Source organism: Pholis gunnellus (genome assembly GCF_910591455.1).
Source record: "Pholis gunnellus genome assembly, chromosome: 15".
Taxonomy (NCBI): domain Eukaryota; kingdom Metazoa; phylum Chordata; class Actinopteri; order Perciformes; family Pholidae; genus Pholis; species Pholis gunnellus.
In genome coordinates, this window is record NC_136542.1 from 20,735,168 (window position 1) to 20,761,718 (window position 26,551).

General features: G+C 44.6%; 1 protein-coding gene across 2 annotated transcripts in view; it reads left to right on the top strand.

Annotated features, from left to right (window-relative positions):
• The window catches only part of rock2a (rho-associated, coiled-coil containing protein kinase 2a), a 32,847-nt gene that overhangs the window by 2,509 nt on the left and 3,787 nt on the right, over positions 1-26,551 (top strand). For both annotated transcript variants that reach the window (XM_079175258.1, XM_079175259.1), the window contains exons 2-27: positions 11,279-11,360; positions 11,532-11,632; positions 12,011-12,148; positions 12,269-12,529; positions 12,768-12,912; positions 13,041-13,179; positions 14,017-14,108; positions 14,343-14,502; positions 14,624-14,678; positions 16,250-16,338; positions 16,466-16,514; positions 16,886-17,021; positions 19,315-19,406; positions 19,688-19,934; positions 21,087-21,193; positions 22,386-22,545; positions 22,742-22,902; positions 23,088-23,272; positions 23,380-23,449; positions 23,834-23,937; positions 24,093-24,279; positions 25,075-25,168; positions 25,282-25,376; positions 25,503-25,694; positions 25,865-26,033; positions 26,447-26,517. In XM_079175258.1, coding sequence (XP_079031384.1) covers positions 11,279-11,360; positions 11,532-11,632; positions 12,011-12,148; positions 12,269-12,529; positions 12,768-12,912; positions 13,041-13,179; positions 14,017-14,108; positions 14,343-14,502; positions 14,624-14,678; positions 16,250-16,338; positions 16,466-16,514; positions 16,886-17,021; positions 19,315-19,406; positions 19,688-19,934; positions 21,087-21,193; positions 22,386-22,545; positions 22,742-22,902; positions 23,088-23,272; positions 23,380-23,449; positions 23,834-23,937; positions 24,093-24,279; positions 25,075-25,168; positions 25,282-25,376; positions 25,503-25,694; positions 25,865-26,033; positions 26,447-26,517 — 3,381 coding nt within the window. The remainder of the gene's footprint in view (positions 1-11,278; positions 11,361-11,531; positions 11,633-12,010; positions 12,149-12,268; positions 12,530-12,767; positions 12,913-13,040; positions 13,180-14,016; positions 14,109-14,342; positions 14,503-14,623; positions 14,679-16,249; positions 16,339-16,465; positions 16,515-16,885; positions 17,022-19,314; positions 19,407-19,687; positions 19,935-21,086; positions 21,194-22,385; positions 22,546-22,741; positions 22,903-23,087; positions 23,273-23,379; positions 23,450-23,833; positions 23,938-24,092; positions 24,280-25,074; positions 25,169-25,281; positions 25,377-25,502; positions 25,695-25,864; positions 26,034-26,446; positions 26,518-26,551) is intronic.

Consider the following 26,551-nt stretch of genomic DNA (forward strand, 5'->3'; position numbering starts at 1 on the left):
GACAGCGAGGAATCTGCAGCATCTGTCAAGTAAACTCGCTGACCTTCCTGTAAAGAAATCTGACCTGAATAAGCTGGGACAAACTGTGTCGTTCATCAGTGATGAACCCGTACATCTCACCTGCTTCCAAGAGCGCTCGGCAGACAATCACGCACGTGATGCTTTAATGGCGCCATACACCGTGGTCATATAAACTGTCCATCGCTATTACGGCCTCTATCAGCCTTCAATCAAATGTAACCTGAAGTCAACCTTCCCCCTTGTGCAAACCGTTGTGATCATTATTTGGCAGCACGCCGCCGCTGACTGAAGTGCTGGCAACCGCGAGCCCAGGGAGCGATCGCCAAGGGCAAGCAAAAGAGAGGGCATTTCTCGAGATAAAGACAAACCGCGGGCGCTCGATCGCGGGTCACACAAGTCGCCTTTTCTGCTGTCCTGAAGGAAATGACCTCACTGGGTAAATAAGTCCGGCAGCTATATATGGGGCTCAAAGTCCCCTGTCGAGTGACTGTGCTTTTCCCCTTTCACTTTTCCAGCCTTATCTCCTATTTTCCTCTGGCTCTGCTGCTCCCTCTCAGCCTGCAGCTCAGCCCCCCCCCCTCCCTCGGGCTTGTTAAACACACTGCAGGTATTTTAACTGTAGCTCCAGCTCCAGAGCCTCTTGATGCAGCTGTAGACCTGGCACTGCCAGATAACTTCGTGTTCGGCACTCGAGCCGTGGGCCGATATGGGATGCTTATAGCACAGTGTTCAGCCTGATGATGTCTTCCAGATCATGTCTTTTGGAGGGGAGGGGAGGGGGGTAGTCCCTGGGTCTCTCTTTCCCATTCATTTCAGTGTGATCCTTACACAGCATTAGGTGACCATGACATTTCATATAACGCACTTGTTTGGTTTGGCTTATTCCTTCCACTCCCCTTTCCTCGTCTCCCTACGTTGTCCGCTCCTTTCCCACCTAATGTTTACCGCTCCTCTTCTAATCCAGCATCTCCCGTCTCCCCTTTCCTCAGCCTTCTCTTATCTTATTGTCCCCCCCTCCCCTCTCCACACTGGAACTTCTTCCTTTCTTGTGTAGCTTAAGGAGGTGGGGATAACCCCCGTGTGTCGTGACAGACGGTCTTCACCCCCATAGTCAACCTAGAGTGTCCGCTCTCCGTCTCCGGAGTGCAGTTGAGTTGCTCTGAGGCAAGCAGCAGCAGTCCCTGCTTCAATGTGCTAGCTGGAGAGAAACACTGCCTTATAAGGCACTGGGGACGGTGGCCCCGGCCAATTTTTTCTGTATTTTTTTTTTTCTTTTTTCTTTTCTGCAAAACAAGCCAGTCTCTCTGCTCCACACCTCCTCTTGTGAGAGCCTCTCCTTAGTCTTTTTTTGTTTTTTGCTCCACTCCAGTGGAGAAGACCCCGGCGTCTTCCGCCGTCGGAGCTCTTAAAATGTCACACTTCACTTCAGCTATGTATCGCCCAGTCTTCTTTAGTGGTCACAACATGTAGCTTCATCAGTAATCCCTGGTTTGCTACAGACATAGATGGCCCACGAGATTTATTCTGAATATCTCTGATTCGTTTTGTGTCAGGGGTTGAGGTTGAACTACAAATACTCCTATTCCACTAACTTGTGTCTCTGTACAAAGTCATTCTAACGTTTAAGTTCTTAAAGGGATAGTGTGACTTTTTGGGAAATACACTTATCGGCGTTCTTGCTGAGAGTTTAGTGATAAAGATTGATATCACATCGGTAAATATAAAGCTACAGCCAGCAGGCGCTTAGCTTAGCATAAAGACTAGCAACGGGGCCTAGCTCTGTCTCAAAGGTAACACAATCCACCTACCAGCACATCTAAAGCCATATGTTTTAGATTAATCCGTACAAAAACAGTGTTTTTGTAGGCATATGTGTGAATATCATTTGGCCATATGACTTGCTGGGATCTCCTCTGGTTGCCTGGCAACGTCACTGTGAAGACAGGACTTCAGGAAGTTGGCTTTGAAGTCTGGCACAGAACCCCCCTGGAAAAAATGACAACATGTGTATTAAAACAATGCTTTTGTACAGATGAAACAGTTGAGATATAACATGTTAATTAGTGACTCGTTGGGGTTTTACATGGTGCTATAGAGACAAAAGTGAGCAATCAGCTGGAAGAATGGAGAAAACGGTTTCATCCTGACACGTGTGCAGCTGGCATTTAGTTCAAATGTCCCTTTTCTTCGGCTAACTATTTGTGTAAGTTACGCCAAAGCATTTCGACAGTATTAGTAGTGGAACGTGGCTCAGAAAGCTATGCAGTATTGGGTTTGCTAGTGCCTTAACTAACTACAGTAGCTTGCTAACACTGAGCTAACATTAGCTTGCTAACTCTCCCATCATCAGGTCAGTTATCGCTGCACCCCTGGTAGACATGGGGTGCTCAAACAGTCCTTTGACATGCTGAGCTGTGCTGTTTTTAGCTAGCCACGGGCTTTTTGTTAGCGCTCGGTTGCATCATTTGTGGTGCCGATACTTTCTGTCTCACATTTTTTAGCAATTTATTAGCAATATCATACAAAGTCACATCACAGCTAAAGCTTCTAAAGTTGTGTGCACAGATAGACATTTGCCCAAGGGTAGAATGTTACATTTGGGTGTTGGTGCATTTCTATTTGTTTAGACGTTAATGGTTTTGTATTTGTGAACCTGAGTTGTTTTCTTGTACTGTATTGCTGCTTTTCTCTGGTGGAGAATCACGGTTTAACGACAAACCGGCTGCATTTGTAGTGAACGGTTTGCTGATCTCCCAGCTGCTGTGATACATCCGACAGCTATTGACTGTTAAAATCGTCTCACTGGCAGGCACAGTATGTCAAAATAACTTCAAAAGTAATGTATTTGTGATAAAGTTTTGTTGTTTTGCTTTAAAAGGTAAAAGGATCCCCCCCAGCCTGCTGTAAAACATTACTTAGAAACCGAGCAAACATCCAAAGTCTAAAGCACACGGATAAATATACACATACTTGACGGCACATTATATAATACCTTGGAAAAATGGAAGAAGACACGAGCCGGGCCAAGATCCACCTCACAGGGATGTGAGAAGGAATGCTAAAAATGAGGACGAACTTAACCTCCAGAATTGACTGGTTATGCAGGACGTCCAGAAATACAAAAAAAGGGCTTTAACTCCAATTATTATTACCGCTGCGACTACGCTACCCGTCTAGTTGTAAAAGGAACCTTTAAACTGACTGCTGTGAATCTCATCCCAGCTCATAATCTGACATTTTGGACTGCAGAGGGGCATCTCGAGGTGTTTACCACGGTATATGGTTCTCATGTGAAAGGAAACGTATACACCCTGAGATCAGTCTTAATCTGGCGGATCCTCTCGTCTAGACATAAGGACCGTGGCTGGGATGATGGGGGTGGGGGGGGCTGCTGCACACAACGGTGCATTCAGAAAAACAGCATTTTAGATACCGGACTTTTACTTCCCTTACTGATCACGTCTCCACCGGCTGAATGCACAAATCTTGTTGCGAGATTCTGTAGGTGCCCCCCCACCCTCCTCCTTGTGTGAGCGGTGAAGAGGTTTAACACCTGAATCTCTGTGTATTTTAGTTTTAAATGAGGGCGTGTGAGTTTGCAGAGAACAGGAGTCCCCCACGCACAACACATAAGCCATCCATCTGCAGCCGCAGTGTTATTCCATCACAACCTGCTGGTGAAACACAACCTCCTACACACACACACACACACACACACACACACACACACACACACACACACACACACACACACACACACACACACACACACACACACACACACGTGTTACCAAACCGGCTATGGATAGTCGTGTGACAAAGACAATATAAAATAATAATAATATTCAAAAGAAAAAGTAAGGATGGGAGTATTTTAAGTCCAGCTTCTCAAATGTGAATATTTTCACTTCTCGCTCTGATATGATTGTGAACATCATTTCTTTTTTAGACGTCATCATGGGCTCCGGGAACTCTTGTTGTCTTGTTGTTGGTACGATGAATTGAGAAATGAATGAGTGGATCTCTCCTGTCTTTATCTGTGCCCCTTCATCACAGACCATGTCCTTAGTATTGACGTGAATTATGTTGAAGTTCAAGAGGAAAGGGAGAAAAAAAGAATTTCCCTTTTTATGATTGTTTCCTTTGATGGAAGGGCGAAAAAATTATTATATATATTATATTGTAATAAATATATTTCTTATCCATTTAGTCATCTTGGGACCTCTCAGATTAATCTGCACCACTGGGTTAAACGATAATACAATGTTTTGTTGTTGTTATCACACAACATTGTTGTACATGTGTTCAACGATAAAGTTGGTTTGCAGTTAGAAACCCCCCCCCCTCCCTTTTATCGTGTTTTCGTTTCTGGAACATTATTAGCATTCAGAAAGCCGAGTTTTAGGATAACACACACAGCAGGACCTTATGAACATGCAGTCCTCCCTTCGCTGTGTGTTCAGGCACATTCCTCCGTATACTTTATGATAAAGCATGGGTGCCAAACGTGCTCGGGGCACAGGAGCATGGGACAGAAATCTGTCAAATGCAGGAGTAAGACGTCCCCTTGTTATTCCCTGCGGAGGCATTAGCCGTGCTATTTGCGAGGCCCCAGCGGGATTCCTGCCGTCGTGTCTTTCCTCGGAGAGTTTTCGGGCCCCGGCCTGGCACGGTCCCCCCTGCTCCGCCCCGGCCCACCGTTTATCCCCGCCGACTATTTTTAAAACGGCTGGAATTCAATCAAAACATTAACTCTCTCTGCCCGATCCTTTTAAAGCCCAGAGCGGAGGCGCTCACTTCTCTGTTCCACATGCCCAGTGACGAGACGGGTACGGAGGGGAGGAAGAGGGCTGAGAGAGAGGAGGAGGAGGGGGAGGAGGAGGAGGAGGGGGTGGGGAGGAGGAGGGTCCTCTCTGTGTTCAGCTCCTTTCAGGTTAACATCATCACATTCCTGACCGGTGGATCCACGTGGCTTTTTTTATAGAGTGATTAAAGAGTGGAAGCAGGCTGTGGGGGAGCGAGTGCTCCGTAATGTCAACAGCAGGTTGGGTAAATAAAAATGTGAAAAGAATAGAATGTGCTTATAAAACTGCTGCTGCTGCTTCTCTGAAGCCTCAACTGGTTTTCAACTCTTTGTATTTTGCAGGAGTTGCTAAGCAACCAGCCATAACCCATTGGCTGGATGACAGTGTAGCAGAGATAAAATGCTGAAGTGCTATCTAATAGATACATAACAGCCCCTGCTGATAGCTCTGGCAGACATTGCTGTATGTCGTGTGTGTCGAGCACCTGACGCCGTGGGTCGTAATGATTTGGATCCATTGTTCAACAGTCACTGTGACGAGGGGGGGCCGGATCTGTGATGGTCTGGAACAGGTCCAGATATGTTCCATGCATTAAAGTCAGCTTTACACTTCCCCAGACACTTTGTCAGTTACTTCATATTTATAAATAGCCGCTTCAGCTGAGTAGCCCAGAAATGTCCCCCAGAGTCTAGTTGGCATGTTTTTTACAGTAACGCTAATGGAAGCGAAATGGAGGAACGGCATGCAACCATTCCTCTTGTGGGAACTCCAGCAGCTCGTTATGCGTGACCGACGGGGCTAATGCGGTTAAGTAAAGCATTTTAAAAGGGGAATGCGTCCCATTTTCAGAAGCAATATATGTCATTGTAAGCTGCAAACATGGCCTAGCTGACACCTCTCACTCTCAGTTCGATTTGCAAAAAAACAACATTGTTTCACTGCTTCGCCGTCACCGGGGCAACACGTATTTATTTATCTCTCCTTCCTCCGCACTTGATTCAGCTTGTCTAACGGGATGATGTGTCACCGAGGGGTCCAGTTTGCAGATTGGGGATGTTAGCGAGTCCAAGCATTGCAACACAGTGTTTACTTTGCACACCGTCGTGGAACATCGCTTGTCATCTTTTTCATGTCCAAAGCTGGAAATGTGTGGAACGGAGAAGAGCGTTTCTACTTTGAACACTTTGGTCCAGAGCACAGACGTCCTCTCCCTATCACGCTGCTTTGTTCTTTCTGTTTGGGAACGTAGCATCTTCCACTTTACAGTGGAGCAGTACATGGTTGATTGTTAATGGATCTCTGTGATGAGCAAATAACTTAAGACCTCTGAACTATTCAGTGACACTTGATCTCTATTTGCTTTGAAAGAGCATTGTTGTCTGTCCACGTACATAAGCTCCACGCGGGACCCGTCCCAGCTGTGTCCGGCTGCGCCGCCTCTGCAAACGACCAAACTTTTGCCTATGACCACGTTTTTTACTCCTGAGCAGGCAGCGGCTCCCGTCCGTCCACCTCAAGAGGCCTGAAACCTGTCGTGGTTTAAATAGTTTACTTATCTCGGCCCTGCAGATAATTGTGAAAGTATTTATTATTTGTCAAACTGACGGTACTTTATTTTCACCGACATCTAACAGACATCAGCCTCCAACCTCAGGCCCTGGTCAGAAAGAGATTTTTTTTTATTGTTGCTAGGGAACTACCGAACTAACATTAGCTGAACACAAACCATGAACTGCACACTGCCTAATAGTTACATTACAGCAGTGGCGGGTCGTGCATTTTATACGTGGGCCATCACTGCTGAAATACCACCTTATAACCACATGATGGCGCCACAGCTTGGGTTATTATTCGTTTCTAGGGCTGTAACTCTATACGTATTCATATTAAACCGTTCGGTACGAGGCTTACAAACCGAACAATACGTTTGAATAATACTAGTACATTTGGAAAATGCAGAAGCTTAAATTGTAGGAAATATAATGTTTGTGTGACCTCTGAACCGGAACAAAAAAAAAACACAACAAAAAACAGCTGGGGCTCCGCAAGTGTTCTGGGAGGCTAGGCTAACTAGCTTAACGGAAAAACAACAGCAGCAACATGCATTCTGCTACACACTCAAGGGCCATTCAGATATTAGATGTAAACCAGTTGACTTACCAAATGCTGATCACATCCTCCTTTCTTTGTTGACAAAGAGTTTAATCCCACCGTTAAATCCCAACTCATAAATCCGTTTCTCCTCCAATTTCAGCCATTGAGTGTTAAAAAACAAAGCTAGGTAATGCAAAAAATATCATAATTTCTTTCAATTTGAACTCTTACTACTCCGACTAAGCCTCTGCTGTAAATTTCGTTTCACAATAGTCACGTGCTCGTCCACTGACCAATCACAGCACACGCTGCATCTCACTGCAGAGCTGCTCCTGCAAACTGTGCTGCACGTAATGCTGACGTGCTTATAGGCCAGCTAGCAGCTCTGGCACGTCAAAGAATACGCCCAACATGTCAAACTAAAGATCTGATTGCTTGAACACTTTGACAATTAACAATATCGTCCCCATTCACTTAAACTACACATGGAGGCACTGGTGAGTCTGCAGGCCTCGGGCCTCTCTTCTTACCTAGAGACACAGAGGTGAAATCTGATTGGATAAAATCTCTACTTAAAACAAGCTGCACTGGAAGCAGAGTAACTGAGGAACACAGTAGCTGTGCAATGAGAAAATAAGATAATGGGAAAAATATTTTTATAAATGATGATACATGTAGTGTATTTAAGAAAAAGTATTAAATTATAAAATGGCTCTAACTTTGTGATTCTGTTTCGGCCAGCAGAGAAGGCTTTGCAGGCCCTGACAGCCCACCACTGCGTTACAGTAACATGGTCTGTAAAGCCGTATAGCTCTGGGGATCCAGCAAAAGTCACACAAAACAGAAAAACATGGGAATGACATCGTTGAGTTAGAAGTATTTAAACTCCAGGCATTCAGGGCGCCCAGCAAAACAATAAGAAAAAGCGGCACCAGGCTGCTAAACGCGCTCTGTCTGATCACCGGGCCTTAGGCTGCTGTGATGCTGTTTGGATTGCAAGTTACTATGAAACCATGAGTTAACATTTTTACACCAATAAAGCAATATCTTTATTTGTCTTTAGGAATACTTCACAAAATGACCATTTGTATATCAATTACTCACCATGTGTTGTCTTAAATTCTTTAAGAAAACTAAATAATGGTGTAACGACAGCAAAACTATATCAAAACTCACACAACTCATGTATAAGGGCTCATTTATCTGGTCCTATGCTCACTAAACACATGCGTCTTTGCCAAAAAACCTAAATGTTTTCTGCAAGAGTTCCAGGTAACACTGGGCGAGTGATTGACACACAATTACTGTTTTTGTGGACGAAGTATTCTTTAAATAAATAAATACACAAGCATTCATTTATCATAAAGGCACAGGCCGACATGAAACTGTTTAAACTTAAACTAAATGCATGATATATTGGAGGCCTGAGGCATTAAGGGAATGATACCTGAGCTATATGGTTGCTGCTTGATGCACAGGGACCGGTTGCCCTCCTGCTCCTTAGGTAGTGTACACCAGCCAGTCCAGATGTTATACATGTGCATGGTAATGGCCTTTGATGGAAAATCACACTAAGAAATCTGACAATCTGACACAAAAAAAGGGCAACCCCCGTGGCTAGTGCAGCTCTCCTGTAGCTTGACAGTGTTGTGGGTAATGTAGCTTCTGCAGCAGCTTCATCTTTAACACCGACCGCAGTGAAGCATGAAGACATCACGGGCCTCCAGCTGACTCATCAGTGAGTGTCGAGATGTTTTAGGCAAGTAAATAGTTTATCCAAACACATGCAACATATCATGTACTGGATGCATTCATACATTCTCACACCTGTAGCTGCTGTGCATGTGTGAAATAGTTTTTACGAATGCAGAGCGACGGTAGCGGAGAACGCTGCCTCAGAGGAAATGACTTGCACACAGGGACTGGCTTCATGACACAGTGAACTTATCTGCCAGCCCCGGGGTGGGGTGGATCGTTTCCTGTATTGCTGCGGGGGAGATCCTCGGGCGTGCACGCCGACGTGCACGTACACCCGGCAAACCCCCCCTCTCCGCGTGTAATTTATTTTTCTTCCTTAAATAGTAGTTTTGTGTGAGGTCAGTCCTTTAATGGGGAAGCGAAAGTTGAGATGATGAAACGGAGTGCGCAGCCCGCCGCGGACTGACTGCATCCGAGCGGAGAACGATGGAGGGAGCGGGGGGGGGGGGGGGGGGCAGGGCAGGGTAGATAAGACGGACAAGGAGAGCGGAGGAAAAGGGTCAAAAGAGACGGGAGAACAGTGGAGGAGAAATGAGTTGCAGACGACGTGAAACAGCTTGTGCCGTCCTGTCTCAGCACTGTGATGGTGGGAGAACGAGAGGAGGAAGGGTTGAATGAGACGAGTGGAAGACGCGTTTGAAAGAAACCAGGAAAGAGCGCTGGGTCAGATCCGGGTTCTTGCGTTCTCTGTTCTAACGTTCGGCTTGGTCCAAACAGCTCCTCGTTGACCATTTCAGGAATGCGTAGCTGACAACATTTGATAGATGACTTCCTTATTGTAACACACTGTAACGATTACGGGTTGGCCTCGGCCAGTCTTTTGCTTATTTGATGGTTTCCCTACATTGCCCCGGGTCAAAGTAAATCCATTATGAAATGACTGATTGTACAAATAGTCAGCTTGTGTTCAGTTGACCTGGTGTGTGTGTGTGTGTGTGTGTGTGTGTGTGTGTGTGTGTGTGTGTGTGTGTGTGTGTGTGTGTGTGTGTGTGTGTGTGTGTGAAAATAATAAAATACACCAGCCATAGTACGTAGTGTTAACCATCTATGTACTGTCCCACATAGTGGTGTACTGTCACTAGGGTTGATCCGAACAATCACGGATCGATCCGTGATCCGTTGCACCACTAACCATCACTGTACGAACTTTTCAAAACAGTAGCTAAAGTTTTTAAGAGGAAAGCTAGCGTTAGCTCGCTAACACTACTTGGAAGACTCCGTGCTTCTACAACATTATCTTCATGTCTCTTGTTTTTATCACCATAATCATTTAAGAACATTATTTATTGTGAAGTTCATTTATATTTTTGACTTTCTCCGTTTAACCTTTTACTACATTTTGTCAGATTTTGGGTGCCATAATATGATACCTGAGATCTTAATGCAAATATTGGCATCAAGCAAAAGTTACCTTTGAAATGTCGGTGGATTGAGAGCAAACGTTTGGTACCGGAAAGCCTTGACTGTAGCTCCAACAATACTGATGCTTTTAGGTTGATACACAAGTTTCCCTTCTTAAGTCAAAGTGGACAGATTATATTTACATTTACTGAAGCTTTTGCACTAAATTCACCCATTTTTACCGATTTGATTTCAGTCACCATAGTAAGTATGTTCAGCTCAGATATATTAAGCATTATTTTGCTATTCAGTGAATTATTATAGAATCAGCTGTCGTGTTATTTCCTGTGAGCAGGTCGTGACCCATCAGAGAGGATTTATTCCTGCGTTCAGGCAGAAATATGCAGAAAGGACAAATGTGTGGTGACTACACGCTGTGTGGACGTCCAATCATCTCCCTTAGACTGTGTGATCACAGAAAACGGTGTGTTCCTCATTTGTCAGCAGATGAATATCATTGACAGAATCTAGTAGGTTGTTGCTGATGGAAAGAACAATGAGTCATCCTGCCTCTTTCTGTCTCTCTCGAGGATTAAAGCCTTCAGTTAAAACCATTTCTCTTTGCCTGTAGCTGCTGTGTATGTATCCAGTCCGTCAAGTTTATCCGTGTGGAGTGAAATGCGGGGGCCAAGCTGTTAGAAAGCACTCAGAAAGTAAACTGTCTGTAGAGACGCAGTCAGTGGTCAGTAATGCTGTGAAGCCCAGTCACTCCTGCACTCCACTGCCTTTATTGGGTAGAACGTGTTTGCCAGTTACGTTTGCTTCATGTTTTTATAAACAAGTGTCTGGAACTATTTTTATTTATAAGGAATGATGCATTTCCTCTGTAGTTCAGATATTCGCACTATGCAAAAAAAAAAATCATGAATACGTTATGTCCAGCATTAAGCCAACTGATTAGAATCTTAACAGGAAATATTTTGGCACTCAATCTGTGATTATTTTTTTTTGCGCATGAATGTCAAATCCTGTGGCAAATGAATGCTGAGGAATGGAGACAGCACTTCTTGTCATTTGAGTATCTGTCATGTTTCACTGTGACGTAAGCTTTAGCGATCAACCCACTCTCCTCTACGCAGAGAACGTGTTAGAACTCCAGCTCCCTGTCAACTCTAAAGAAGCAAAACCAGCAGCTGAAGGTGACTACATCACCTGTGTCGCTCATGACTGATGACTGATTGTTCTTTCTTTCTGTGCAGGACTCCCTCAACGCCCTGGTCTTGGACCTGGACTATCCCGCACTACGCAAGAACAAAAACATCGAAACCTTCTTAAACAGATGTAAGTCGTTTTTTCGGTGCCCGAGAGAGGGGGAGAAATGGAGAGGGGGGGAGAGAGGGAGAGAAAGGGAGATGGAGGACATTCGCCTTCTTTCAAAGCTGAGCTATAATTTGTTCTTGTGGTAAATTCACAACATCATTAATGTCATTTTTGTATTCTCTTCATACTCAGATGAGACAGTCATTAGACAGACTCGAGACCTCCAGATGAAGTCTGAAGACTTTGACAGAGTTAAAGTCATCGGTCGAGGGGCCTTTGGTGAAGTGCAACTAGTGAGTATTGGTTTTCATTTGTCGAGCTGTCCCTGGCACAGGTTCTGTGGAGTGATGAGGATCTCTGCCATGGGTTTCTACACATAAGTGCAATGCAGTTACAACCCTGTTTTATAAATGACGCACGGCCTCTTTTACTAGTCGAAGCCTTTGAGATTATATGAGAATATTTCACACTCAAAATGGACTTTTTCTGCTGGACAAATCATCTGTTATGACTGGAATACTTGATATTGAAGGGCAGTCGGTGGTTTGATGCAGTTTGCAGTTTTATGTAACCTGCAATCCACCGTTTTAACCAAAATGTTGGACTCTGAAGAATCTGAAATTCTCCATTGCTTTTTCCACCTCTGAATAACTGGGTCTCGCCGCTATCAGGTCCGGCATAAAGCCTCTCAGAAGGTCTACGCCATGAAGGTGCTGAGCAAGTTTGAGATGATCAAGCGCTCGGACTCCGCTTTCTTCTGGGAAGAAAGGGACATCATGGCCTTCGCCAACAGCCCCTGGGTTGTGCAGGTACCACATTTTAAATTCACCGCTCAGCTTCTGATTTTTTTCTCTCTCTCTTCCCACGGCTCCATCATCAAAGTTTAAAGATAGCTACTAACGAGAGCTTGTGCGTTTGGGTCCACCCAGTTGTGCTGTGCCTTCCAAGACGAGCACTACCTCTACATGGTGATGGAGTACATGCCAGGAGGCGACCTGGTCAACCTCACCAGCACCTACGACGTGCCAGAGAAGTGGGCCAAGTTCTACACGGCGGAGGTGGTGATGGCCCTGGACGCCATCCACTCCATGGGCTTCATCCATCGGGACGTGAAGCCCGACAACATGCTGCTGGACAGACTCGGGCACCTCAAGCTGGCCGACTTCGGCACGTGCATGAAGATGAACTCGGTGAGTTGAGTCGGGGGGGGGCTATGCATGTGATTCATGAACAAAACCGCCGTAGCAGTTAAAACAGCCCTTCTAGACGTTACAGTAGTTGTACATTTGAGATTCCGGACTGGATGGTTACTCAGTCACACAGCAAGCTTTGTGTGTCTGCTGACACATCTCGTTTGGAATAATGGAGATTTCAGGCTCTAACGTTTAGAGGTTTTGAAGGATATTGACTCCTGGATTTGCGTTGCAGATGGGCATGGTGCACTGTGACACGGCTGTCGGGACCCCAGACTACATCTCTCCCGAGGTGCTGAAATCCCAGGGAGGAGACGGGTACTACGGGAGAGAGTGTGACTGGTGGTCCGTAGGGGTCTTCATCTTCGAGATGCTTGTTGGTCAGTGAGCATTTTAATGAAGTTATTGATTTAGTAAAAAACAAGAGTGGAGAAGTGCGGCGTGTTGGAAGCATCTCAGTACGAGACCCAATGTTCGTTACAGCTAACGTAACTGAATTTGCCGTCAGGTGACACGCCATTCTATGCCGACTCTCTGGTGGGAACCTACAGCAAGATCATGGACCACAAGAACTCCCTCAACTTCCCCGACGATGTGGAGATCTCCAAAGATGCCAAAAACATCATCTGTGCCTTCCTGACCGACAGGTACTGAGAGTCGCACTAAATGTTCCGAGTATTGATTGTGACGACGCCAGGAGGGGCTACTTTCTATGTGCTACAGTACTCAGGCTTCACATAACATGTTGATGTTATTGAGCTGCACACAGCACACTGATGTTTTAGGGCCATTGTAGGTTAAATATATATATATATTTTTTACACAGCGAAATAGAGAGGAAGGAGGGATAATATTACAAGGAAAACTCCTTTTACAACAGAACTTTGACGATGATTATATTTTCATTTTTAATTTACAAGAAAAAAAACTTGGATATTCTCTGAGATTAAAGTGGTAAATTTATACTAATAGAACTTGAGTATTCTATAAGATTAGTAAATTTACGTGAACAAAAATCATAAATTTACGAGAAAATAAAACTCTTATTTGAATATTTCCTTATTGCTGAATCTAATTGCAAAGTATAATTCGATAGGTCGTCCGCTGTGGTGTGATGAGGTTGATCCTTGCAGAGTAAGGCCTCGTGGTTCCTCATACATTTCTGACTCTAAAATCTTCGAGAATATTGGAGTTTTTCTTACGTAAATTATCGAGTTTCTTTCTAGAAAAATGACCACTTTAATTTCTTTAACGTTTTTCTGTTTTTACTTCCTAATGCGCCGTCGTATTTCCACCACTGGTTTGCGATGCTTTAGGCCAACGAAAATCAATGTCTGTATGTTTTGCTCTGGCGTCCAATGGCTCTCGGAGAAGAATATGGCTCAACAGGTCATGTTTGCCTGTTGCCACTGATACCGTTGAACTGAAAACAAAAGGTGCATTTAGTCATTGCTCCGCGACTCATTCACTCTCTTTGTTTTGAGGGAGGTGCGATTGGGCAGAAACGGCGTGGAGGAAATCAAGCGGCACCCTTTCTTCAAGAACGACCAGTGGACCTTCGACACCATCAGAGACAGTCAGTATCACCACGGTTCACCAAGCAGCCTCACAATGAGCCAGTAAAACAAGCCCTTTAAGTGACTCGAACGTTAAACAAGGATTCTTTTGGAACAGCGGCCAAAGAAGGAATTATTTATAATAACTGCAAAGCCAAGTTTTGTTTACACAGCGCTTCCCCTTTCCAGCAATTCCCACTTGCCTTTTTCCTCTTTTTCTTTCTCCCTCTCTCTCTCTGTCACTCGTTCCTCAGCGGTCGCCCCTGTGGTCCCAGAGCTGAGCAGTGACATAGACACCAGTAATTTCGACGAGATCGAAGATGACAAAGGCGACGTGGAAACGTTCCCCAAACCTAAGGCCTTCGTCGGAAACCAGCTGCCCTTTGTTGGCTTCACTTACTTCAAAGAAGACCAGTGAGTCATCTGTTTTCTTCTAGCGATATCTTATCATTTCATCAGATGTCAGCACTCAGAGAGATTTGTTCTTGGCTGTCATCTTGACTTTGTGTTGATTTTGTCCGCTTTCCCTCCTCAGGTTATTAAACGCTCCCAACAACATCTTGGTGACACACGACAATTCGAAAGGAGAGGTGGGTTCTTTTCACTTCCGCGCACCTCGAGCAACTCCAACCAGGCCTCTCAGGAAACGAATGAGCCAGGCATCACTTTACATGACCACACTGTTGACATTGCGATCAATCCAGTTTCATACTGTACTGACGTTCAGGATTATGATGGAAATGACTCAGAGAAAGGATTTCCCATGATTTATTTGTACTTTGTTAGAATTTCAGTGCTCTTAGTCACTCATAAATACTTAAGCAGCTTTTGGTGTAAGTGGCTGACCTTAAAGCTAATCTGTTATTGGCCTCAGTGCTACTTGAGCAGCCTTATCAATCAACTAGCACTTCCTAGGAAGACGACAAAGCCCCAGGTTTTTATTTGCATTGCAAAGTGATATGATGTACAGGACTTTCATCTTGGGAAGTTTTAAAAGAGCTTCAGATCAAAAGTTTATAAATAATCGCAGTTATAAACCACAGACTATATATTTAGATGGATGGCAAGTCTCCACTTCCTCCCACTGTACAAAAATGAAGGCACATATCCCTAGCCCCCTATCCCTGCTGTCATATTGCCGGTGATGTTGGTTGGAGTCTGCACAGTGGTGATCAGAGCTATCGAGGTCCCGCCCATACAAACATCCTGAGCCAATCACGAGCACAGCTTGCTAGCGTGAGAGCAACCTTGCTGCTGTACTTAACTGACATTAACTCCATGTCTATATATCTTTAGATTCATTTATGAGCTAATTGATGTATGTCTTGTTACACAGACGCTTGAGTTGTATTTCAAAAAACGTCATCTGATTTGAAAACACGGCGGTCCGACAGCGCTGGCTGTCCTTATGAAGTCAGTGGACATGTTGCTAAGCTAGCTAGCGATACAGTCTGTATATAAAGATCTTTGCAGTATACATTTGAAACAGACGATCACGGTTATGGAAAGTTAAAGTTGCGTTTTCCTGGCCCTCCGGCTCTCTGACCACTTCACTCAGAGCAGCTGGTATTCACAGCTGTCAAGCATGACATCACTCTTTTATAGCATCAAATAACAATTAAAACCAAACTTATCAGAAAGCTGATCCCTTGAGCATACATCAGCGTGATAAGAACTATCTTTGGGGATAAATGTCATGACGTGTAATTTGATCTTAGTCTGGCCCGTGTCTCGTCAGCTAACATGGTGAACGAGATGTTTCGGTTTCACTTTTGAGGAGCGGTCATCTTTATAAACAGTCTATGTGACAAGCACACTGAGAATTAAGAACTTATTTCTCTTAACTTAACTGTAATAACACACACTTTACACGAGCTGCCCAGCACCAAACAATAACTAGCTGGTGAACACAGTGAAGCATTTTGCAACACAAGAGCCAAAGATATACCAAACAACAAAACAGAGCTCATCAACTTTAAAGGTGATGATATGTCAGTTTTGTGTTTACATCTTGTGGCCCAAAAGTTCAAATCAATGCAGGCATAAGGTGCACACATTCCTGAGTGTCAAACACGGGCTAAAGGTTGCAAACCGCTCTTGAACTTGAGCACTTGACTAGTCACAAGGACATGATTGCTTTTTGTTTGTTTTCTCTCCACAGTCGGCAGCACTGCAGAAGAAACTGCGTCACCTGGAGGTGCAGCTGAATAATGAGAAGCAGGTCAAAGGCGACATAGAGCACAAACACAGGTACAGGTTCCGCTGTAGAAACGTTTGATAACAAACGGTAGCTTTTCTTCATGTTGCACCCACTGGCAGATATCGCCCGCACAGCTCATGCAAATGTTGTCCTGTTTTCTTTTTCTTTTTTTTGCAGAGCTGCCACCAGCCGTCTGGACAAAGTCTCCAAAGAGCTTGAGGAAGAGGTAAGCTACTCCCCCCGAAACAACAGTGAAGGCACCTGTTAGTGTAGAGATCACTTGCATATTTGGACCCGGTTTCCGTACCAGGATCGCCCCATTTTTTTCCATCCATTTTTATGGCTTTTTCCCAAAAACTGTATTCAAGTCAGAATGATGATTTCTCACTCGACCGGTTGAACGCCAGTGCGTCGTGTCCCGCGAGGTTCCGCTGGACCGCTTGACGAAATTCAAATAACCGCATTAAAACGTCCGATGGGATCGTATTTGTGCCGAGCCCCTATCGGACCCCTAAGGAACCGTCTCTAATAAAGCGAGTTAGGGAGTCCGGCCCCATGGGACACGTTGAGCAAAGTGTTTCAATGACTTGATTTCAGGTGAGCAGCAGAAAGAATCTGGAGTCGACTCTGAGGCAGCTGGAGAGAGAGAAAGCCCTGTTACAGCACAAGAGCCTGGAGAGCCACCGCAAGGCCGAGAGTGAGGCCGACAGGAAGCGCTGCCTCGAGAACGAAGGTGACGCGAGACACACACACAGACACATATTGTTCATAAATGTGTCCTTACACTTGTTTTGTTGCTTAATGAATAGAAAACATAGGATGAATCACTTATCTTGTTGCATAATAATAATTCTTTTGAGACATGGCAGCAGATTTGATGCACCATCAAATGTGTTTAGGTATCACATTTTGTTTTTTATATATATCAAGAGGCATACTTTTTTTGGTGCCAAGTGATCATAGTTAAAAGATCACCGTTAATATGCAAGAATCCGTTGAAATATGGCCTTTTACTAAATAAATTGTTAGGCTTTTAATTTGAAGTAGGAGAGTTTTGATAGAAGTTTGCAGACAGGCTGATATAATGTGGACATTGCTGCCATCACCTGGTCAAATAGATTCTTAGACAGCCCTGTTCTGTGATGCCCATCACTGATAAGAAAAACAACTTCATAATGAAGAAGGGTTATTGCTATTATAGTATGTAATGCAGTGGCGGGCCGTTCATTTTATACCTGGGCCTTCAGTGCTGTCCTACTACAGTTGAACCACCTCCTAATAACCTCATTATGATGCCACAGCTACGGTTATTATTTGTTTCTAGGGGTGTAACAATACACGTGTTCATAAATATTATGTTCTTTCGGTGAAGCCACTGCGCCCAACCTGGCAACCCACCCAACGTGCTGTCTGACACGCCCACCACGGAAGAAGAACATTGTACTCTGGTGATGCATGTGTGTTCTCACACTATGCTAAATTAGCTTAGCAGGAAACCAACAGCAGCACTCTCCCCGCAGCGTTTAGCTGTTCCCTACTGATTCAACATCGCCACACAATCCCCATTTCTCCAGACCATAATTCTTGCTTTGGAAAAGAAACCAAAACCCAAAACAGAGAATCAAATGTCCGGACCCTAACCCCACGCATGATGGGATGCTTCATCATTAACGGACAAGTCAGAATCAATGTAATTAACACAATGACAAGAACAAACCCACAAGAACCAGTCACATATAGTTATCTGACAATAAAGCACGACAAATCAATCCAGCAACTCTGCAGTGCTACAACACGTATTCCACCGCACACTGAAGAGCACAATCCATTCAAATATTATTCACATCAGAAGGAACAATATTAATCATATCATAAAAACGACACAATAGACAAATGAACACAGTAGTAATGCTACTGCAGATGTAAAACAAGCGCACTTCACCTACCAAAGCTGCTGTTCACTTAAAGACAAAGTCCATCCTCCTTCCTTTGATTACAAAGAGTTTAATACCGTGGTTGTACAGAACATCGGTGCGGTTCAGTTCCAGCCAGAGGTCCTCCTGAGTTGTAGATCCACTCGGGTCTCAGCAAAAGTTTTCAAAAGCACCGTAGCTTGTAAGTGTCCTATGGTGTCGTGTTGCTGCCTTGGTTAGCCACCTCAAGTTAGCGTAGCGTAGCTTCAAACACCAAGACGCTCAGTCGCAAATGAAACGCATTCTTAGCCATAAAATGTGCAACGCTTCTCCGACGCTGTTAGCCAGTATTACCGTTCGTACAAATCCTTTTCCTGGCTGGGTCAGGGCTGCTAGCTGTGGGGTTGGCCGACCCTTTCTTACGATGTCCATTTTTTCCTGAAATGTCCTTCTCCAGAAAGGCGTTGCCAGTAACTCCCAAATCCATTTCTCCTCCTCCTTCAGCCATTGAGTGTTAAAAAACAAAGCTACACCAAGCAAAACGCTAAAAATTTCATAACTTCTTACATATCTTTCAACTTGAACTCTTACTACTACTAATAAGTTCTGCTAGCTAGCTTCAGCTTCACAACATTGCCGCTAGCCCACTGACCAATCACGCCGCACGATAATGCTGACGTACTTGTAGGCCACCTAGACAGCTCTGACATGTCAAAGAATACTCCCAACATGTTAAACTAAGGATCTGATTGGTTGAAGACTATAACAATCAACAATATCGTCCCCATTTAGTTTAATCTGCAAAGTCTACCTAGCGGGCCTCGGGCCTCTCTTCTTACCTGAAATCTGATTGGATAAAAGCTCTCCTTAAAACAAGCTGCACTGGAAGCAGAGCAACTGAGGAAGACAGGAGTTGTGCAATGAGAAACATAATTAGAACACATGTGTATTTATGAAAAATTATTAAATTATAAAATAGCTATATCTTTGAGATTCCGTTTAGGCCAGTAGAGAAGGTTTTGCAGGCCCTGACGGCCCACCACTGATGTAATGTATATTATAGTGGTGCATTGAGAGATTCACCGTTCTAAATTGTTCTTGTGCGTTGTGCAGTCAACGGCCTTCGAGACCAGCTGGATGACATGAAGAAGAGAAATCAGAATTCACACATTTCCAACGAGAAGAACATTCACCTGCAGAAACAGGTCCGTCACTTATACTGTCAGTTGTATTTTTTCTGTAGGCACTGACTGAGGTTTAATGTCTGTAAAGCCACTTACTATTGTAAATATACAGAAATGATTGTTAACGGGTAGGTCAAACTAAATTTCTGAAATATGTGAAATCCTCCAAACAGGAAGTACTAAATTGTTTATTATAAACGGCACTAAGCCGATTTATCTTTATACCAAAATAAAATAGTTGATTGGAAAGTGAAATGAAACCATTTCTGACTAATCGTCACACTTTTTTTGTTTCCGTCCAGCTGGAAGAAGCCAACATGTTGCTGCGGGCCGAGTCGGAGGCAGCGACGAGGCTCCGTAAAACCCAGACGGACAGCAGCAAGCAGCTGCAGCAGCTGGAGGCCAACGTGCGCGAGCTGCAGGACAAAAGCTGCCTGCTGGAGCGCAGCAAGCTGAGCCTGGAGAAGGAATGCATCAGCCTGCAGGCCGCGCTGGAGGCGGAGAGGAGGGAGCACAGCCAGGGCTCCGAGACCATCAGCGACCTGATGGGTGGGTGACACACACACACACACACACACACACACACACACACACACACACACACACACACACACACACACACACACACACACACACACACACACACACACACACACACACACACACACACACACACACACACACACGGTATTCAATACTGGATCTAGGGAGATTTCTAGTCTGTAAACAATGGTTGTCTGGTTTTAAAGGGATAGTTTTGTTGTGGGTTTTTATTAAAAAAGATTATATTAAAATTCTATGACACGCCTCGGATAGAAATTAGTCACCTTCTGTCTGCCAAAAAAAGCAAAGAGGCTTTTCCGGCCTCGATAAAGAGTTTGCACTGCAGCATCATCGCAGTCAGAATCCATTTCAGCAAACAACGGCGGCGCTATCTTTGTGCGCGTGTGCGTGAGACAGGTTTATTGGAATTCATTCGGAAGAGCTTTCATCTAAACGGGTTTGTCTGGAGGGGCTCTGCAGAGCCACAACGGCCTCGATCCAAACCAGAACAAATACATCTGATATTTACACCGACTGAACAAAGTCAAAAGATGAAATACTAGCTCTCCTCTCTGCCCTTAAATAAAGCAACAGCCGGTTCCTGCATTGTAGTCGAGTCGGGGCTAATAATGTAACCTCGGTCTGGTTAGGGCAGTAAACTGTCATAGGAAAGATTTGATCTGATTGCCTTAATTGAGCCGAGGTCATACTGGAAACATACACAGTGCAAACTGCACGTGTTGGTCAGCGGATGCACTGACCAACACGTGTAATGTAATTTAATCTGCAGTGAAGAGCTTTCTCCTGAATATTTGAGAAATAAGCATTCATTTGAACCATGTGAATATTTATAATCAAAATGTTGTCCATGAGCAGATGACTTTGAATAATCGTGTGTGTGTGTGTGTGTGTGTGTGTGTGTGTGTGTGTGTGTAAACAAACAAACAAACCGTGGCACATGGCTGGTGGATAAAGCAACACACTTACTTACTTGTATGCTGCTCCGTACTGCCCCAGTCCTGCTGGCCACAGATCAGTGTATGCATACCAATAATGACAATGGAAGTTTTTGGTTTGTAGTATGTTACATGCACGTTTGGAGGTATTTTTGACTTCTAAACCTGCTCCTCTGAGAACTCTCTTGGTTTGGTCTTGCAGGACGCATCTCCGGCCTGGAGGAGGAGGCCCGTCAGCAGAGACAGACTCAGTGCAAGACCGAGACCGAGAAGAGACAGCTTCAGGAGAAACACACCGATCTGGAGAAGGTAAAGCAGTTTTTCTAGCTTATGGACCGTATTCGTCATTGGTTTGTAAATTTTACATTTTCAGTATTTTGGGATGCTCTCTTGTAACGAATGTAATGTAATATGAATACCTGGCGGTTCATTTGGACATCTTGAACTCCCAAGATAAAACCTACAGAATGGTTCATCCCCAGAGGACTTTGGTAGCTTTTCTTCTAGTGCTTTTCTTCTGGTTTGCTGCAGTGGGAGCATCACAACACAGGACAGATAAATACTCTACAAACTCATTAAAGAGGCCGGTCCATAACTGGTTTAAAAGCCTTATTCTTTAGAGATTATTGTACAACTGACAATTGCAAACATGCTGCTGATTACACTTAATGGCCAGCGTCTTAATAGAATTGTAATCTTCCAAGTACTTACACGGATCAGCTGGTGAGGTCTATTGGTTGCTAAATAATGCAAAGGGCATATTGATCCTGGAGCTGAAGCTTAAAGGGCTTTAGTGAAGAATTTGCCTCTGGACTATTCGGATGGGTCGTTAGTGAGGCACTATAATCACTCAGTGCTTTAATTCTTTGTTATTTCAGATTACGTTAAAGGGGTAGTTTGGATGTTTTGAGGGGTTGTGTGAGTTACGTATCCATTGTCAGTGTATCAGTATATCTTCATTATATTTAGAATATTTTTACCTTTCAGACAATAGTTACTGATGCTGAACTGAAGCTTGTACATCCATCGATGCTCTCTACAAAGCCACTACACCGTAATCTTACCCTGCAGAACACAGAGGTTGATGGTCTACTTGGGCTGCCTTAAGTGGTTAGTTTGTTATTGTGTGACTTTGGTGAATCCAAACTAACTCAAAGTTTCACAATAACAAACTAACCGATGTCAGCCAACGGTTGACCAGTAACCCTGTGTTCTGCAGGGTAAGATTACTGTGTAGTGGCTTTGTAGAGCGCATGGATAACGGCTTCAGTTCCTCAGTACATCTGACGGCATAAGTACCTCATTCAACCCCAGTACACTTAATAAAACTATACCTTTTAGTTTAGTGCTCCTCTTTTGGGCTCTACTGTGCCGCAGGAAGTCTGAAGTTGAGCTGGTGCAGCGAATGGCATCGCATACGTATTTGTGTTGTTGGATATGTGGTTGCCAGCTGAGTTTTGCTCGCAGGCCTTCATCGTTCGCCCTCGTTTTGTTTGCGCAGGAGAAGAGCAACAAGGAGATTGATTTGACCTACAAGCTGAAGGTGCTGCAGCAGGAGCTGGAGCAGGAGGAGGCCTCTCACAAGGCCACCAGGGCACTGCTGGCAGACAAGAGCAAGATCAAAGTAACCATCGAGGGAGCCAAGTCAGAGTCCATGAAGGGTAAAGGCAGGGAAAGTTGCACTCTCACAAACCTCCTCGTTCATCTTAGTTTGTACCGTCACACAATATATAGTGTGAGGGAGAAGCAACACATTCGAGATTTGAATTTAAATTTGCAATTATTATCACGCCTTTACACACCACTGATTAACATGACTTTAACATGTGGAAAATGTGTGACACAACCCTCATCCAGAGATGGATCAGAAGCTGGCGGAGGAGCGGGCAGCCAAACTCAGGCTGGAGAACCGAATCCTGGATCTGGAGAAGCACAGCAGCATGATGGACTGCGACTATAAACAGGCTCTGCAGAAACTCGATGAGCTGCGCAGACACAAGGACCGACTAACCGAGGAGGTGAGGGAGTGTTCGTCTTCCCTTCAGGGGAAACGGTGTGCTGTTTAGATATTAAATGCCACCCACACAAACAAATGTGAGCTGTGGAGGAGTAACTGTGAGCTAGTTGAGACAATAGCGGTAAGTGCAGGCATCTAAGTATTAAAAACCCGCCTCCCCGCTTTGCGTTGTGCTCATTCTCTCAGGTGAAGAACCTGACGCTGAAGATCGAGCAGGAGACCCAGAAGCGCAATCTGACCCAGAACGACCTGAAGGCCCAGAACCAGCAGCTCAATTCTCTGCGAACCTCCGAGAAGCAGCTCAAGCAGGAAGCGAATCACCTGCTCGACATCAAACGCAGCCTGGAGAAACAGAACCAAGAGCTGCGCAAGTCAGTGTGCACTTAGTTTTAACCTCTGTTCTAGCGTTCATGCTCGAGGGTTTAATATTCTGACACAAAGAGGATGATGAGTAATAGATTGTTTTTTTGTACTGCAGAGATAGACAGGACACAGACGGGCAAATGAAGGAGCTGCAGGACCAGTTAGAAGCCGAACAGTATTTCTCTGTGAGTCTTTTCCTGCGTGTGGATGTGAAATGAAGAACACGTTACGGTTCTGCATCCTGCTTGCTGAGCGTGTGGGCTGTAATGTGCCATCAGAACAATATTCCTATTTATTTCACGAGCTAAAGCATGTTGTAATGTGTATTCATTACACTGTATTGAATAGCTGATGATTTTTTCACACATTTCTATAAGAAGGTAAAACATTACATGGGCTGTGTAAATGGAGTAATCCAAATGATTTAAAAGGACACAAATGATTCGTTCCTTTTTATCATAGCTGTATCTTTATGCACTGTGAATATTCATGAATACTTCTGAAAACTATTTGCCTTTATGAAACCAAGAGTTGCGATGCGTATTTCACCTGTGTGCCGTGTTTCCCAGACGCTGTACAAGACCCAGGTCCGTGAACTAAAGGAGGAGTGTGAGGAGAGGAACAAGCTATACAAAGACACACAGCAGTCTCTGCAGGAGCTACAGGAGGAGAGGTGGTTTGGCTGCTTGAAGATATTCTCCCTGTTTTTTAATCCACTTTAATAATCAAGGACAAAACCATAGACGGAATAAGGATGCTGCGGACCGTTAATCTGCATCTCAGAACGAGACGTTGGTTTGCCATTAACACTCGTTGGTTCTCCTTCAGGGATTCGCTGGCGGCTCAGCTCGAGATCACACTGACGAAGGCCGACTCGGAGCAGCTGGCGCGCTCCATCGCCGAGGAGCAGTACTCAGACCTGGAGAAGGAGAAGATAATGAAGGAGCTGGAGCTGAAGGAGATGATGGCCCGCCACCGCCAGGAGCTGTCTGATAAGGACATCACCATCGGTTCGGTGAGTCCTGTCGCAGTAAATATATCCAATCTACATGATCTGAGAGGGTTTCCTGTTTGTTTTTGGATGTGTTGGTATGCAGCTGTTCATCCCGTTGGATAAAGAGGATAGCTTGCCTCGTTACTGAAGTAATACAATATGATGTATAATGATAAAGTGTAAATTCAGCGCATTCTCAAGCTGTACAAAGACTTAGAGAAAGTTCACCCCAAAATCAAATACACATATTTTTGATCATAATCAACGTTTCCGAGAGGAACTATTTTCTTTCTACCACACTACACCCGCCAACCGTATCACAGCGCAGAAGGAAGCGTGCATCCACTCATGGACGAGAGGCTCATGACAGCGTGAGATAGAAACATTGATGGCTGAGCTGTATGGTTAGCTAGCTCAGTGGTGCTAGGTGAGCTAGCAGTGTCGAGTGTAGATGATCTCTTCCTTCTGCACGGTGATGCGGTTGGTGGGTGTAGTTTGGTAGAAAGAAAATAGTTCCTACATGAAACTGCTCACAGCAAGGTCTGTGGATTATTTTACGTAACCGGGTCAGGATTGCTGGAACATGGCTGTTGTTTTTTTCTGATTCTTCGGCGCTTTGAGCACACTGATATGTCCAACACTCGATATGGATTAATAGTACTACAGATAAGAGGAACTATATATATTTTTGATTTTGGGGTGAACTGTCCCTTAAGAGTTCAGGTTGGACAACAGGCGGTAGTGGCAAACAGCCTAGCCGGTGCTCATAACCTCCCATTATATAGTAAATATGACAGTACTTCCTGCTCCATGCAGCTGGAGGAAGCCAATAGGACCCTGACCAGTGATGTCGCCAACCTAGCCAATGAGAAGGAGGAGCTGAACAACAAACTGAAGGAGGCAATAGAAGGTAATTCAAATGTTTAGAATTTTACTTGTAATTTAAATGTTGTTGTAAGCAAAAATACTGTCAGGTTTGACATTTATCATTTTTGTGTGTCTTTTTTTTTCTTCTTTTTTCAGAATCAGAAAAGTCAAAGGATTGGGAGCAGCAGATCAGCCAGATGAAGCAGGCCTTTGAGAAGCAGCTGCAGTCAGAGAGGACGCTGAAAACTCAGGTCGGTCTGCCGTTAGATCAACTTACCACACATGCACTTCATTTGTACTCGCTCACGTACACTCAGATCCTGAAACTATGAAAACGCGCTGAAAGCACGAACTGTGCCACTCGTGTCCGTCCGCAGGCCGTCAACAAGCTGGCAGAGATCATGAACAGGAAGGAGCTCCGAGGCGTAGGCAGTCGCCGCGGTAACGACACCGACATGCGGCGGAAGGAGAAGGAGAACAGGAAGCTGCAGTTGGAGCTGAGGTCGGAGAAGGAGAAGCTCAACAGCAGCATCATCAAATACCAGAGGGAGATCAACGAGATGCAGGCGGTCAGTAGAACAGTTAGCACCGTTTGCTTTCCTCGCGTCTCCGATGGCGTTTCATCATTCCTCTTTAATGATGTCATCTTCGGCACGAATGTGGAACATATTTCTTCTTGAGTAACAACAGTTTCTTTCCTCCGTCTTCAGTATCTTTGACTGTTGCTCTTGACTTGCAGCAACTGTCTGATGAGAGCCAGATGCGTATTGAGCTGCAGATGGCCCTGGACAGCAAGGACAGCGACATCGAGCAGCTGAGGAACCTCCTGCAGACGCTCAGTGTTCAATCCATGGATTCCGCCAGCGTCAGCAGCGGGCCGGAGTTCGATACCGATGACGCGTACGCAGGTGAGAGCTCCACCACCGGGTGATGTAAATGGAACTATAAAAACCTATATATTGTGACCCCTGTACCCTGAAGGTTCGGTGGGAATACAAGAACTCATTTTATGTGAAAAACTATTTTAAGACGCAAGTTAGATGAGGATTTGGGTTTTGAATGAAACAAAAAAAGGCTTTATTTCTGCTGTACACCAAATGTAGTAAAGTTAAGTTAGCAGGAAATGCACTTTCATTCAATAAATAGAGATATAAAAAAAGAAGTGGATTAGACCTTGTACCAGAGCAGGTGTTTACGTGAGCACGTATTTTACTTTTTAAAGCTGCACATCTGATGGAGGTTTCACTCTTCAGATGATCAGCGAGCTCACATACTGTAACCTCCTCATCTCTTGCTCCTTTGCTGTCTTTCTCCCGCTCAGAGATGAGACTGGAGGGCTGGCTCTCTCTCCCTGTAAGAAACAACACCAAGAAGTTTGGATGGGAGAAAAAGGTATCAAGAGAGCGAAAGCTGCATGAATGATCTA